At 33.7% G+C, this 14837-nt stretch overlaps 1 protein-coding gene across 1 annotated transcript in view; it reads right to left on the bottom strand.

The window, feature by feature from the left end:
• The window catches only part of CNTN5 (contactin 5), a gene marked incomplete at its 5' end in the record, with an annotated part of 571224 nt that overhangs the window by 280957 nt on the left and 275430 nt on the right, over nt 1–14837 (bottom strand). Inside the window, 2 exons of the mRNA XM_088017513.1 lie at nt 11137–11287; nt 13339–13468. Of these exons, the coding sequence (XP_087873639.1) occupies nt 11137–11287; nt 13339–13468 (281 nt within the window). The remainder of the gene's footprint in view (nt 1–11136; nt 11288–13338; nt 13469–14837) is intronic.

Genomic DNA, 14837 nt, shown 5'->3' with positions numbered 1-14837 from the left:
CCAAAATAGATGTGAATTGAATCCTTCAAAGACTACCCTTTGGCTAAGGGTAGTTAAACATAAACTAAGTTAAACATAAATTCAATCTGTCTTTCCAATTCTCCTCAATTTGTCCTCAGCTATTCAATCTTCCCAGTGTACTTCCATTTCGACACATAATCTATACCTGGCCAAATAATAATATTTACTTTTCACAAATGTGTCTTGTATTCATGACTGTTTTTGCAAATTCTGAACGGTCTAAAATATATTCCACCTCTGGGGCACCTGGGTGGCTCAGCTGGTTAAGTGTCTGACTCTTTTGTTGGCTCATGTCATGATCTCAGGGTCATGATGATTAAGCTCCCCGTCAGGTTCCACACTCAGTGGGGAGTCTGCTTGAGGATTCTCTCTCTCCTTTTCCCTCTGGCCTTCACTACCCTCATTCACACACACTCTCTCTCACTCTCTCTCTTTCTCAAAGAAAAATTAACGAATCTTTAAAAAAAAAAATACACATTGCACCTCTACATGTCAAAATCCTATTCAAGGATCATTTCAAATGGCAGTTCATCCAAGTTTTTTCTCATCTTCCATCAAGATTTTTTCTTTTTTCTTAACTCTCAAAGTTTTTTGTACAGTGGAATAGACCAAGAATTGACTTGAATCCAAAGAGAACTGGGCTCTCTTTCTGATTCTCCAACTTCCTATGTGTGTGGCCTCTCTTTATGACTCACTTTATTTAAAACAAGAATGATTATATCTTCCTTATAATATTACCTTATTGTGAGGGTGGAAATAAAGCAATGCATATATAAAACAGCTAGTTCTCAATAAAGGGTAGTTATTTTATCATAATCTTAAATATCCTGTTAATAATACCTAAATAATATCAATTAAGTATCCTGTGTTAATAAACCTATGTTAGTATTACCTTAAATATCTTGTGTTATAGTTATCTATGCATTAGTTTTATTGCCTATTAGGCAGGTGCCTCATTTGGGAATGGAAATCTCTCTTACTTGTCTTGGAATGACTGACATAATGTCTTACATTCAATAGATTTTGAAATAAATTTTGTTTTCACTGAAATAAATTGAATTGAGTAGAAGAGTGTCTAGATGATATGGTATTATGGAAAAGAGAAGTGGAGCTACCATTTACAACTAGAAAGAAACAAAAACAAATTGGTACCCTGGAACCTCCAGATACAACTAAAAACATAGAGGTCATCTTATATTTTTATATCTATCTATCTATCCATCTATCAATTCATAAATAATTCTGTTACTCAAGCAAAGTAAGCATGCTAACAAAAAAATTTGTTTAGGTTATTTCTATGAAAATGATCTGCAGGTGGTTTTTCATTGTCATCAAGGTTGTCATTCTAATTCCCATTATGACTCAACCACAGTTAAATTAAATCATGATTTATGCAAAAACTGAAAAGAAGTGACTATGTAACTCTCAGAGGAAGCTAAAAATCTCCATTATAAAATTCTTTCTTCTAAATATTCTCAGAATCTTCTCTCTTTCACTATTTTATATTCAATGAAGAGTCACTTGGGGAGGTAGTAGGATCAGTCAGTAGCATGTACATGGATTCTTGAATTCCCAAGTATTTTAGATGTTGTTTGTATTAAGGATAAATTAAGCTGAAAGTTGTAGTCTGGGGGGCTTTTGGAAAAGAAAAGCCTTTAAGCAGTTAATGGGTTGTTCAAGTTGTGCCTATGTGGAGAGCATAACCAGGCAACTTGTGCAGCAATTTATAGTAACTGGGGTAAATGAACCATAGTTAGAAGTAGAATTTATGAACTGTTTGCTAAATTGGTAATTAGCTAGCGATCTAATGTTACAAACTAGAGGTGTTCATAGCACAACAGAACCAGGATTATTTTGTTGGCATTTACAGTTTAAATTAACTGACTTCCTCAGTGTTATCTCTGTTGGGAGTTAGGCCTGTTTTGTTATATTTAACATTTTCTTTTTTCTAAAGTGGAAACAAGAAAAACTGGTGGTAAGATCAGGAAAAAAAGATTGAAGACCTTTGAAAAGGAAATTTTAGATTTTTTGTGACCTTAAATTTGGGAAATTTTAGCAACAGATAATTTGAGGCTTTCTTACATGCATGTCTTCTGTGTTCAAATGAATGAATGTCAAGATTTGAGATTAAATGTTATATTATCTAAACATACTGTTGAAGATAGAATCATTTTAAAAATGTGAGAATTCTGTTGTTTTTCCATTCCCATTCAACTATTTGGCATGGTTTGAGCACATTGTTTCTCAGTAAATTTGAATTATTTGGGGTTATTTATTGTCTGAGGGAGACCAAGTTTAGAAACATTAAATACCACTCAAAACAGTGTGGATCTACAATGGGAAAAGTATAAAAGCACAGAGCAGAAGCATCACAATAATGCCATCTTTAGAATTATTTTGTGTGTAACATTTGATCAATTGATCAGTCATTGAAAAAAAAGTACAATAAATATTTCTTATAATTGGGTTTCCAATCAATATCAATGTGGTCTAGTTTATCACAAAGTAAAATGTAGAAAGAGAAAAATAAAGGTAATATGCAATTTTGGCCATTATGTTTTAGTTTTTAGTTGGGTACCATGTCTTTTATTGGAAGCAAAATTAGATTTAAATTAGGTTCTTTATTTGGCAGATTTTCTCAACTTTTGTGAGGAGCATGAGTGTGTGTGTGTGTGTGTGTGTGTGTGTGAAACAGCTTATAAAGTTGATTATGCAACTTTTGAGTATAGACTGGGAAGCTGAATCCTTATCACACAAGATGGAATTCCATCACTATTCTCCATGTAGATTGAAATGCAGCATCATTGTTAAACAATTTGATTGTTAGAATCATCACAGAATCATTGACTAGCAGTAAGCTTGCTTTTAAAGCTTCCTTGTGATGGATGATTTTGAACAAGTCAGTTTATTCCTTTGTGTTTAAAGATTTTATTTATTTGAGAGAGAGAGAGGGAGAGAGAGAGATCACAAGCAGGGTGAGGGGCAGAGGGAGAAGCAGACTCCCCGCTGAGCAGGGAGCCCAACTCGGGCCCAATCCCAGGACCCTGGGATCATGACCTGAGCCAAAGGCAGATGACCAACCTACTGAGCCACCCCAGCGTCCCTATCCCTTTGAGCTTAAATTTCAAAATATGTATGTCAGAGATGACAACATCTAAGTAAGAGGGTTGTGAACTGGCACATAAGGAAACTAAATTAAAGGTTAGAAGTTGATTTAAATCATTTATCTAACTACAGTTTCTTGGTAATTATATTAGCTTGAGCATTTCCAAAGGTGAGAAAGCAAAGAAGGGAGTCTATTCCTTTGAGTTAGGATTTCAAATGTTATTAAAGTTGACCAGCAAGCTACAAGGAAGGGAGGACAGAAAAGGGGTAAGTTTGAGTCAAGATTAACAGGTGAGAAAATGAAGAACCTGTTTTGGGGAATTGTGAGTATTCATGTAGTTTGAAGCTACAATATATAGGATTTTTTGGGGGGGATGACAGAAATGGGTAGAGAGCAAACACATGAAGAGAGAAAGATAGTTGAACAGACAGGTACAGACCCTGAACTCCATGTTAGTAGTACCTTGTGTATTTTATTCATAACTCCATTCCTGGCATCAAGCATTATAACATAATAGGCCCTTAAAATATTAGGTAGAACCATATGAAATTCTCGCTATTGACTCATTTTTAACAGACAAAAATGGCATATAGTTCATATAGTTCAACCTAATATTTCTTAGATGGATTAATGAATAAATGTGGAAAAGTATGGAGAACCTCAAATACACTCATGAATTATGGTTTTATTCAATAGAAGATTCAGATCAGTAGTTTCAGGAGGAGGATGACACAATCAAAGGTGTACTTTGAAAAAATTCTTCTAGCTATATAGAGAGGCATGGTTTATATGGGGAGAGGGAGAATGCAGAGAAATGAAAAGCACAATTTAGGATGTTTGCTACTTGAGACATTTTAAGGGCCTAAACTTCAGCATTGTCAAAAAGAAAAAGAAAGAAAGAAAGGAAAACCCAGGGTAGAAGGGTTAACCTTATATTATTAGTTTGAAAATCTAATTTTCTGTTGAGTGAAGGTTTGTTCAATTGGACTGTTGATTGAAAGGATGTTAGAATAAGAGAAGGATCTCTTCAAATGCAATTAAAACTGAATCTCTAGGGCAAATAACATTAATTCTCCTATAATAAACCTCTAAAGACTAGGCCAAGCAGTGAATTATTTTCAAAACCAAGTAGTTTCTCTCTTTGAAGATGGAAAAAATGTAGCAGAATGGCTTGGTATTTTTATCTTCATATGTTCAGATCAAAATTAAACTATTTGAACTATATGATTAGAAATATATGTAATTTTATCTTAAGAAAGTTTCTTCTACAGATTTTTAGTGTTTACCTTAACTTTCTTTACTGATTAGCCCAGTATATAAATAATTATATACAATTTATATTGTACATACAACTGTATATGTACAATTATATATAATAATTATATACAATTTGTAAAATACAGAAAAGCACAAAATTAAATTATACATAATCCATCTCTTAGAGATAACCTATGAACAATTTATAATATATTTATAGTTTCTGTGCTTTATACTCTTTTGTGTTTCCATGTTTACATGCCTGGTTTTATCTGTTGGAAATGTTCTTGGTTTTCCTTATCTCCCTTTGCTTTTTCTGTCAGTGCCCCAGAGTCTCTTTTTCAGACATTAATCTTGACACCAGTCAGTTGAACAAACCATGTCAAATGTTCAGAGGTTATTAGGGCTCTAATGCAACTCAACTATACTAAGTCAAAATGTTGCTTCCCATCCTTTTACATCTTGTGTAGAGGTAATGTGACTCCTGGAAAATTGGAAACAGTGTGTATTTCTTCTTTGGCTAGAAGCAGTACATAAAATTATATGATTTCCAGAATCCTTTGATTTCAATATTCTCCATCTACATTCAATATTTTTCATGTATATCACTACTTATTGACATTGTTGTTTATTTATGAATCACTTAAATCATAGAATCTATGTCTTCTCTCTTCCCATTGCTGGATTCATAATCTCCAAATTTATTTTGAATTAAATGTTGATAGGGTGGAATAGGGAGAGTAATATTTTGCCACCTTAAAGAATGGCTTCCATGTAATACAGGTTTTCAAGCCAAGCTTTGTAGTGAGGCTCAATTACTGAACTTAACAGATATGGAAATAAAGTAGAAGTTAGTGAAATTTTCCCTCTACTAGCTCTTATATTGATTTTGCTTAGTTTCAGAGGTCTAGGTTTGAACAAGCTATTGATAATTTCTTAATTGAGCCCATTTTTACCTGAAGGGGTGATTCTTCTTAGAAACCATAATTTGTTTATCTATATTCATAATTTCTAATGCTGCTATGAATGCATTTTTTTCTCCTTTTGTGTTTTCACTAGCATTTTAAAAGGAAGGTGGTGAAGGTTAATCAGGCAGAGCCTTCTGCCATTAGTTTTCATTGAAACCAGGAAGTCAGCCTCCTAACTTCATCACAATGAATGTGAGGTCATTTTCTTCTTTCCTGTCATCTCCTTAAACTTGGTGGACCTATGGAACAACATGTCACCATCCCACATTTTTCCCATTGTAGAAAAACCACAAGATACCTAGGGTCTACATTGTTTTATGTTCTTAATATGTAAAAGACATTGTCACAGAGGAAACAACAAAACAGCTTGTTCATAAGCAAACACAGCATGTAGGTGGGAAACAAAGGGACAGAAATGAGACCCTAATTATCCCCATGAATTCCTCTTCTTTCTTAGAAAAAGAAGACCCTATTTCCCTCTCAGTAACAGTGTCCTTTAGGGCTTGCACTACAAATATATTTTTTCATATGTCTGTAAGTCAGTATGTAAGTCTGATCATTTTTGCCTAATAAACACAACATGAATTCCCACTAGAAGTCAACTAATGGGTACTTCAAGTGCAATTTTCTGTATGTGTTAAATGAGTAAGTTGAAAACTTGACTGTTCTGAAGCTCCTTTAGTGAGCAGGGAAATATTACAAAGGACTTTGGACAGTCCCATAAAAGAAAAATTACACCACAATACTTCCCCTCCATAGGATAATTTTCATTTTTTTGGATGCAGGATTTCTTTAGCACCCATTTGAATTATAGTCCATTATCTCTGTAACTGGTACCCCCATTGCCTAGAAATGAAAACTGGTACTTAAACCAGTTTGATATTTCAATAATCGTAAATAATTTTTAAACATGTATGGCATATTCCATGGGGTTCAATAATAATTTATTTATATGCAAATGAAAAGGAAACAAAACAAAACAAAAAACCTGTGTCTTTACCAAAAAGTATGTATTCTTTATTTTGGCCAAGATTGTCTTTGTCCACAAAAAGTACAGGAAATTGAACATGTAATAATGAAGGCTTAATATTTGTGCACTGCTGGAGTGCTTCTGGGTGATTATATTTTAACAAAAGTTAATGGCCAAGTAATGGAAATAATGAGCTGAAGTGAAAATCCAATATGAGTTTGATGAGCAGAACATTTTGAATGGAAGTATACTAGAGGAGAAAATCTCCATGGAATATTTCACGTTTTAGTACTCCTGGAGCTTATTAGTTTACTATGAAAACAGACATGATTGATAAAGAAATCTAAAGGAATGTGTGTTGGTGATCTTTAAAAGTGATGGGGCAAAACCTGGAGTTTCCTTAAAAGAGAAAGAAAAAGAAAATAAAAGAAAAAGAGAAAGAGTAAAACATTCTTTAAAAGGTTTCTCTGTTTCCATTAACTCTCCACATATATTCACCTATTTGCACATGGCCTATAATGCTGATTATGGAACAAGTAAATGCTCAGTCTGCTATCAGAAACTATCCGAGAGATACTGAACTAGGAGTAGGTAAGGCTGATGAGAATGGCTATCCCCGAATGATAAGTGTAGGTGTGGAGTTCTGATGGGCAAAGAATATCAATTTAGAGACATAGATTAATGAATAACATATTTATCACATGGAGGACCTAAAAGACTCCTTTAATCCCAGATAATAACTTAAATCTTTAGAATCCATTCCCTTAACTACTGGAGAAAGAAAAACAGAAATATATGTCAGTATTCAAAGAATCAAAATTTCAAATGATATTATCATCATCACCACCATCACTACCATCAGCATGAACAGAATCAACATCATCACAAATAACATTCATTGAGCACTTATTACACTAGCCAGGGTATTTTACAAAATTTCTTTCAATTCTCACAACCCAATGTGTTACTCTTGAATTCTAGCTTTATAAGTAAGGAAATAAATTAATTTTATAAGGAAACCTCATAGTCTGCAGGATAAGCAGTGCAACTAAGTCTTGTTTTATACATTGGGTTATACTGTTACCCACAATGTTAAAGTGCTTCATAAATTATAGCTGCTATGGAATTATTGGCAGTCATCATCATTATTAATAATAATATGTTTTACTGTGTGAGCAGCAGTTCATATTGAACATTCTGTGATATAAAAAGAAATAACTACACAGAACTCAAATTCTAATATAACCTATTTTCTTTTTTTTTTTTTAAGATTTTATTTATTTATTTGACAGAGAGACAGACTGAGAGAGGGAACACAAGTAGGGGGAATGGGGGAGGGAGAAGCACACTCCCCACCGAGCACGGAACCTGATGCGGGGCTAGATCCCAGAACCTTGGGATCATGACCTGAGCCAAAGGCAAACACTTAACAACTGAGCCACCCAGGCACCCCTATAACCTATTTTCCTATATACTTTAGGCGTATCGTTTACAGCCAAATGAATGAAATATTTTGTAATATATAAGTAGGCAACTTTTTTTTTTTTAAAGATTTTATTTATTTGACGGAGAGAGAGAGCGAGAGCAGGAACACAAGCAGGGGGAGTGGGAGAGGGAGAAGCAGGATCCCTGCCGAGCAGGGAGCCCCATGTGGGGCTCGATCCCAGGACCCTGGGATCATGACCTGAGCCGAAGGCAGACGCGCTTACTGACTGAGGCACCCAGGCGCCCCAGTAGACAACTTCTTTGTTAATAAGATTTCTTCAAAAAGTCATATCATGTACTAGTTATTACTGAATTTTAAATTTTTGGATAATGATTTAAGTCTTTCTTTAGTAGAACAGATAAATACAAAAAAAGAAAATAAAAGACAAAGAAGATCCCTTTCCAAAACAAACAAAACAAAACAAAATTTGAAAGATTCAACCAAAATTTGGCAGAAAAAGAAAAGTCAATATGTCCTTTGGCATTCTGTTGATAAAACAAATGATTAACTGTTAATCTTCAGTCGTTATAACATTGCATTTACAGTTTAGAGTTAAATTGCAATTGACCATAGGTTTAAATTCTTTTTTTTAATTTGAGTTTCTGACATGTTTTCAAATAATTAAATGACATTTTTCTACAATTAACATCTTTCATTACATTTTTATGCTATTGCTCTGAACATAATTTTATGTTTTTGAAGTGCTGTATTTTTCACACTTGAATGTTTCTTTTATAATACATTGTTATTTTTGCTCCTTTCCTCCAATGTAATACTAGTCTTTATATGCCCACATAGGAAATTGCCATTTGCTGTTTCAATCTTTAATTTGAAATGAATCCAAAATAACTGTGAAAATTGTGAATGAAGGACAAGACTAATTCATTTAACATTTTTTCTAATTATTATAGGTTGGATGAGTGGGGAACCTATTTGATGTAGATCACATGAATAGTAAATATACTTGTATTCTAAGAAAATAAACAATGATTTGAATCTGTATTCCTAATGTGAAATATACATGACATAAACTTTTCAAAACCTTAACAGTTTTCTAATACCTCCCTTTCCACTTAAATTTATATTCACAACTCTTATTAGGTGGAATGCTTTATAACATAGAGAAGTGAACTAAAATTTCTATAAGAAAATAAGGTGACATATGTAACTGGTATTCTATTTTAAATAATGTATAATGTGTACATTTGAAATTTTAATTTTCAAGTTTCCATTCATATTTTTAGAATACACAGTTTTTCAAATATCTACATATGTCTTCTTACACTGCTTTATGGAATTCTTTCTATTGCTATTTACATCTTAGCCTCTTATTTTAATACTTGAATGTTTAATATTTTTATATCTAAATAGATTGTATTCTTCATGAAACCTGGGACTACACAATAAAGTAACAAATTGTACATTATTAAAAACAGTATTTTGCAAGTGTGCCTGCCGATTTTAAATATAAAAATGCTTCTGGAGTTACTAAATTAAAGCAGTTTATAAATGTAAACATACAGATCAGAGTTTACAACCATAAACATACAGATCAGAGTAGGCAAAATGCTGATTAAATGTGGCCCAGTCTTGCTTTTACTTGAATAAATAAAAATAAAACTATTTCACATTTTAGCCTCCTTCCTGAATGGCACTTTGACCAGAAGTATTTGACATTTGGAAAATTGAGTGATCTGAGTTTGAAACCAGTGTATTTGTCTCACTAGCCTGAGGGATAGAAGTGAGGAGAAAAGGAATCAACAAAACTGGAAAACTTGCAAACTGTTTTTCAACTTACGGGAAAAAAAAAGTTTAGTATGTTTATATTTGTTGTAACAGAAAATTCATAATCCTGTTCCTCTCTCAATACATTGGCCTTGACAAATGCGATGCCACCTAATTTTTAAGACTCCTCATGTGATGTCTATGAATACTGGCTGAGAAACATTCTATGGTGAACTGAAATAAAGGACAAGACTCACATGCCACCTACAAACAACACAAGGTAATTCCTTCAGATGTAGTGGCTTACACCAATAGGACAAAAACATTTCGATGATATAAAAATGTTCAGTTAATTCAGATAAAATGATAATCAAACAACTTAAATTATTTATCATATTATACAAAAATAATAAGGGTTGTGGCAGGTCTTTTTTTTTTTTTAATTTCTATGAGCAACAATACCAAAAAAATTCAATTCCACTATAAGCAATTCAACCAAATGCAATTCAACCATATGTAACCTTGATCTCACAGTTTGTGATTTTGCCCTGCTTCCTGCCTCAAGTAACAAAGATAAATTCTCTTTCAAAACTAGATACCCAGTATAACTCTTTTCAATCCCAGATATCACCATTTCCAGGCATCATCTATCCTTGTGCCTGAACTATACCCAATCAGTCTGTAAACCTCATCTGAGACAGGCAATTTAAATCAGTGTTTTTCAGATTAGGATGGGAAAGAACAAATTCCTAAAGAAAATTTTCAAATATTTCAAAATATTCCAAAATTACCTAAAGAATGATTCAAATGGACCCCTAATACTGACATAAATTAACTTTTACTATATGATTACTTAGATCCAGACAGACATAAAATAAGGCATAAAATCTTTATCCTTATAGATCAAATGAAAAACAAACTTTAAATGACGTATGCAACCTTATTTCAACATAATAGAGGATATTATTTTGTCAAAGCTGAATCACCATTTGCAACACCAATATGTTAATGATTAGTAGAGCACAGGCTTTTGATCTTGGCATACACAGTCCTATGATGATTTGATTCTCTCATAATTTTTCCCCATTTGTACTCTTGTGATGTCCTCTGGCAACTGAAGCAATCTTATAATATTTTGCCTCAACAAGATTGAACAAAAGAGGGCAAACCTAGACACAAATCTCACTTGAAAGTACCCTGCCATAAGTGATTATTCAAAAGATCCATCTTTATATCATTTAAAAATATTAACCTTAAAATAATGACACAACCTCTAAAAATTATTATAGATAACTTGTGAATCTCCAAATCTGCAGACTTAAAATGAAACCCAAAGTAACTAGCTTAATGAACGTGTTTGCTTTCTTTATAACCTGGTGGAAATTCCCACTGGTGCTGAAACACCACGTAGGCAAAGAAGTCTGACCATATTGAAATAGAACTTTGGGTGCTTTTCAATCACTATGTAGACAAAATCATATTTTAATCTGTTCATGAAATATGGTTCAAATTACTGAAAAACTCTTTCTTGTATACTCTGTACCATCTGTAACTTCAAAAAAGTTTGATGTTAAGAGTTTGAATTATGAAATAGACCTCTAACCTTTTATTCTCTCTCACTGCTTTATCTCCCTTTTTCCAAGAGATGGTTGGTTTTGGAGAGCCTTGGGGTTTGCACTCGATGATGACTTCTTGGCCTTTGGTAACAATTATTGTTTTCTTCAGTTGATTCAGCGCAAAAGTGGGAGCTGAAGCTATGAAAAAGAAAATGTTAATTCTATCAGAAGCAATGGCAATCACCTCTAGTGGATGATTCATCAAGATTTTGCAACTCTTTGGGACATATTTCTAATAAAATCACAGGATATCTACACATATAAAAGGTACTACCTCAAAATTAAACCTATAATTAATTAATATTGGATGATCTTTCTATTAGCAGGTAATGGTTTCATATAATGTGGGGCTCACAGACAAAGGTGGTTTCAAAAAGATGACATGATTTAATTATGATTATCACTTTTAATTGTGAAAGACTAATGAGCACCTTGAGCAAAAGGTGAAGGGGCTGGCCAAGAAAGTCTATCTGGGGCTTTCTTTGGAAAAATGGGGGTTATCTGTGGAGAAGGTAATCTTGTGTCATCCATTTCCTTTCTGTGAGTCTTAATGCATATTTTACTTTAATATTATACAAAATTAAATGTAGTTTAAAAAATACATTTAAAATTGAATTATTTAAATTTCAATTAAAAATTTCACTTCATTGTTTGCAATTATTCAACTAGGTCTGATCATTCATTAATATTAATATTGTTTTCACTAGATTTTCATGAAGATATTTTTGATTAAAGTTCTCCAAGTAATTCTGGAGGGCAGCTGTGGTTTGAGGATACTGGACTAAAAGAACATGTGACACAGAGACAAACACACACACACACACACACACACACACACACAAAGACACTTTTGATTCTAAACGAGAACCTGAGAGATATATCTAAAAGTGTACTGTATCTGAGGCATTTATTTAAACCAATTTGACAACTTCATGGATATTTCATAAGTATTTTATGTCCATTATACAACAGTATAGTGCATGCTACAATGGCATTAAAAATATGTATATAATAAAAAGGATATGTATATAATTGAAATGGGTTAGGAATTGAAAGAAAAGTGAAGAAGCTTTATGTGACTGCAGGTAATGATTTTGCTTGCTTACTAGGAACAGAACTTATTAGAGGTAATTTTGAAAATATGTGTAGTGAATAAGAAAAGGACATATTTGAGAGTATTTCTGGGTAAACTATTAACTAGGTGAAGGCTGAATTAGTTTTCTTTTTTAAGATTTTATTTATTTATTTATTTGAGAAAGAGAGAGAAAGAGCACAAGTCGGGGAAGGAAGAGGGGACAAACAGACTCCGCATTGAGTGGGAGTCTGACAAGGGGCTTGATCCCAGGGCCCTGAGATCGTGACCTGAGCCGATGCTCAGATCTCAGATGCTTAACCTACTGAGCCACCCAGTCGCCCCTGAATTGGCTTTTAAACTCAGAAATATTGGGGTGTAAGTTGACAAGAAATTACATTCATATTTGATTGGTTAGGCTGTAGGAGATAGAAATCTGGAGTCCTTTATTTTAGGTGGGTTTATTATAATGTGGAGAAATTTCAAGTGCAAACATCCATAATTCAATAAGTTGATTTATAGTGTGTTACATTTAGCTGATACGTAAATGGTAAGTTCCCAGATTCCTGAGATCTTGGGTATTTCTGTTAATATTGTGCTTTGGGAATTTTAGTGCAGAACAAGCAGTGGGCTCCTGTTCACTTTGGGAGACAGTGAGTTGTGATCACTTAAGTCTCTCTCTTTGTATTACAAATTTCCCAGACCAAAGTTTAGGAAACTAGAATGCTAAAAAGTAAAATCCTTTCAGTGGCCCAAACATGCTCAATTTGGGGAGCCTATTCCACTGGATGGAATCACTGGTTGTAGTACTTAACCAGTGAAGTGCTAGTGTCCTGTCAAGAGTGTAACCCTCTGAGACAGCTGGACAGCCTCAAAAAGGCCTTCCCTTTCATGTAAGGGTGATAATGGTTGATATCCCGTGATGAGAGGGTGCTTTACCTTGGAGTGTTGTCTTGCCTACCATTAGGTAAGAGCTGTATGGGTAAATATTAAGCATTTCTTTTCAAGTCATAAAAGAGTTTTTTATAATCACATCATAAAACTTCAGTATAGTAAGAATTAGAGCATGAAAAGAAGCTACACGTTTTTCTTATTTATTTACTTAGGAAGTGCATACCTAGAATCTTCAGCTCAGCACTCGCATAAATGACTCCATATTTATTTTCGGCCAAACACTGATACATTCCAGCATCTGACTGATTCACATTGTGGATCATCAATAATCCATTAACCATCTCAATCCTATTCTGTAATAAAATAAAAAAATAGATAAAGTGAATAAATCATACAGATTTTGCAGTTATTCTCTCCTAGACCAAGGGAAAAAAGCCTCCAATGAATGCAGTTGAGCATTATTTGACAACTTAGCAATGCAAATTTACTGTTCATTATAAAATGTCTTTTGTAAATTATAACTATTTCTTGGTCAGAAAAGATATTATAAATGTATTTTCCTGTAGTTATTCTTATGAGTTTTAGTTTCAGTTTTGTTTTTATACTGAGCAGCTTTTGTTTGGTATACTAGTTCAGCTTGTGAAGTATAATCAGCAGATGAAGCTTTTATTTGAATTCATTTTACAGAAGAAGAGGTTCACATGTGGCCTTTGGTAACAATTGTGACTGTAGACAAGTGGGACAAAATTAAAAATAGCCCAAGTCAAAACAAGAATCCCTTTATAATATTAATCTAATTTACCTTTTTCTCACCTCCCAACAAATTCAGAAAAAAAACTGTACTGCAACTGGAGTCTGTATAAAATTATTGGTCAAAAAATATTAACTTCATTATCAGACAAAATTTAATACAGAAATCAAAAAACTTAGGGCACCTGGGTGGCTCAGTTGGCTAAGTGGCTGCCTGTGGCTCAGGTCATGGTCCCGGAACTTGGGATCGAGCCCTGATCGGGCTCCCTGCTCAGTGGGGAATCTGGTTCTCCCTCTGCCCCTCACTCCACTCTGTGCTCTCTCTCACTCTCTCTCTCTCAAATAAATAAATAAAATCTAAAAAAAAAAAACAAAACCCAAAAACAAAAAACTGAGCATGTGCAAATTGACATCAAGTGAGGCCAAGAGCACATTTCAAAACTGAATTTGAAATTTAAAATATTGTTTAACAACCAGGTGTCTTGTCTACTTAATGCCCAGCAAATCATTCTTTTAATTTTAGTGAGCAGTGCTTTACCTATCAACAGAGATGCCAAGTAATTTTACATAATTTTCAAAATAAACCTATTCACTTTGCAGAAGTATTATCTGCTAGCGGGATTTACTTTACTTGGATGCTGAAAGTAGAAAATATGACCAGCGTATTCCTTTCTCAAGGTTTATCTGGCATCCCTAGAAAATTAGAGAAAGAGACAATGAACCAATGTCTCAGGATTCTCATACCCTCAGTTTTATTTAATGGCTCTATAGTTCTTTGTATTTGTGTATTTCTCTTGTGTAACTGTGTTTTGTTTGGGCCTAACCAGTTTTAGAGTAATGGAACGTTGGAGCTGGATGGGACTGTGGGGATGATCTTATCCAATCTCTTCATTTTACAAAGGAGCAAATTGAAGTCCAAAGAGGTAAATGACAGACAAGAGGCCTCTTGGTAGTGGCAGGACCTGGGCGGAA

The sequence above is a fragment of the Eumetopias jubatus genome, unplaced genomic scaffold, assembly GCF_037043125.1.
Source record: "Eumetopias jubatus isolate StellerSeaLion01/CBP00866 unplaced genomic scaffold, mEumJub1_p1.0 scaffold_13, whole genome shotgun sequence".
NCBI lineage: Eukaryota > Metazoa > Chordata > Mammalia > Carnivora > Otariidae > Eumetopias > Eumetopias jubatus.
Note: the sequence above shows the minus strand (reverse complement) of the source record. Positions and strands in the feature narration are given on the sequence as shown.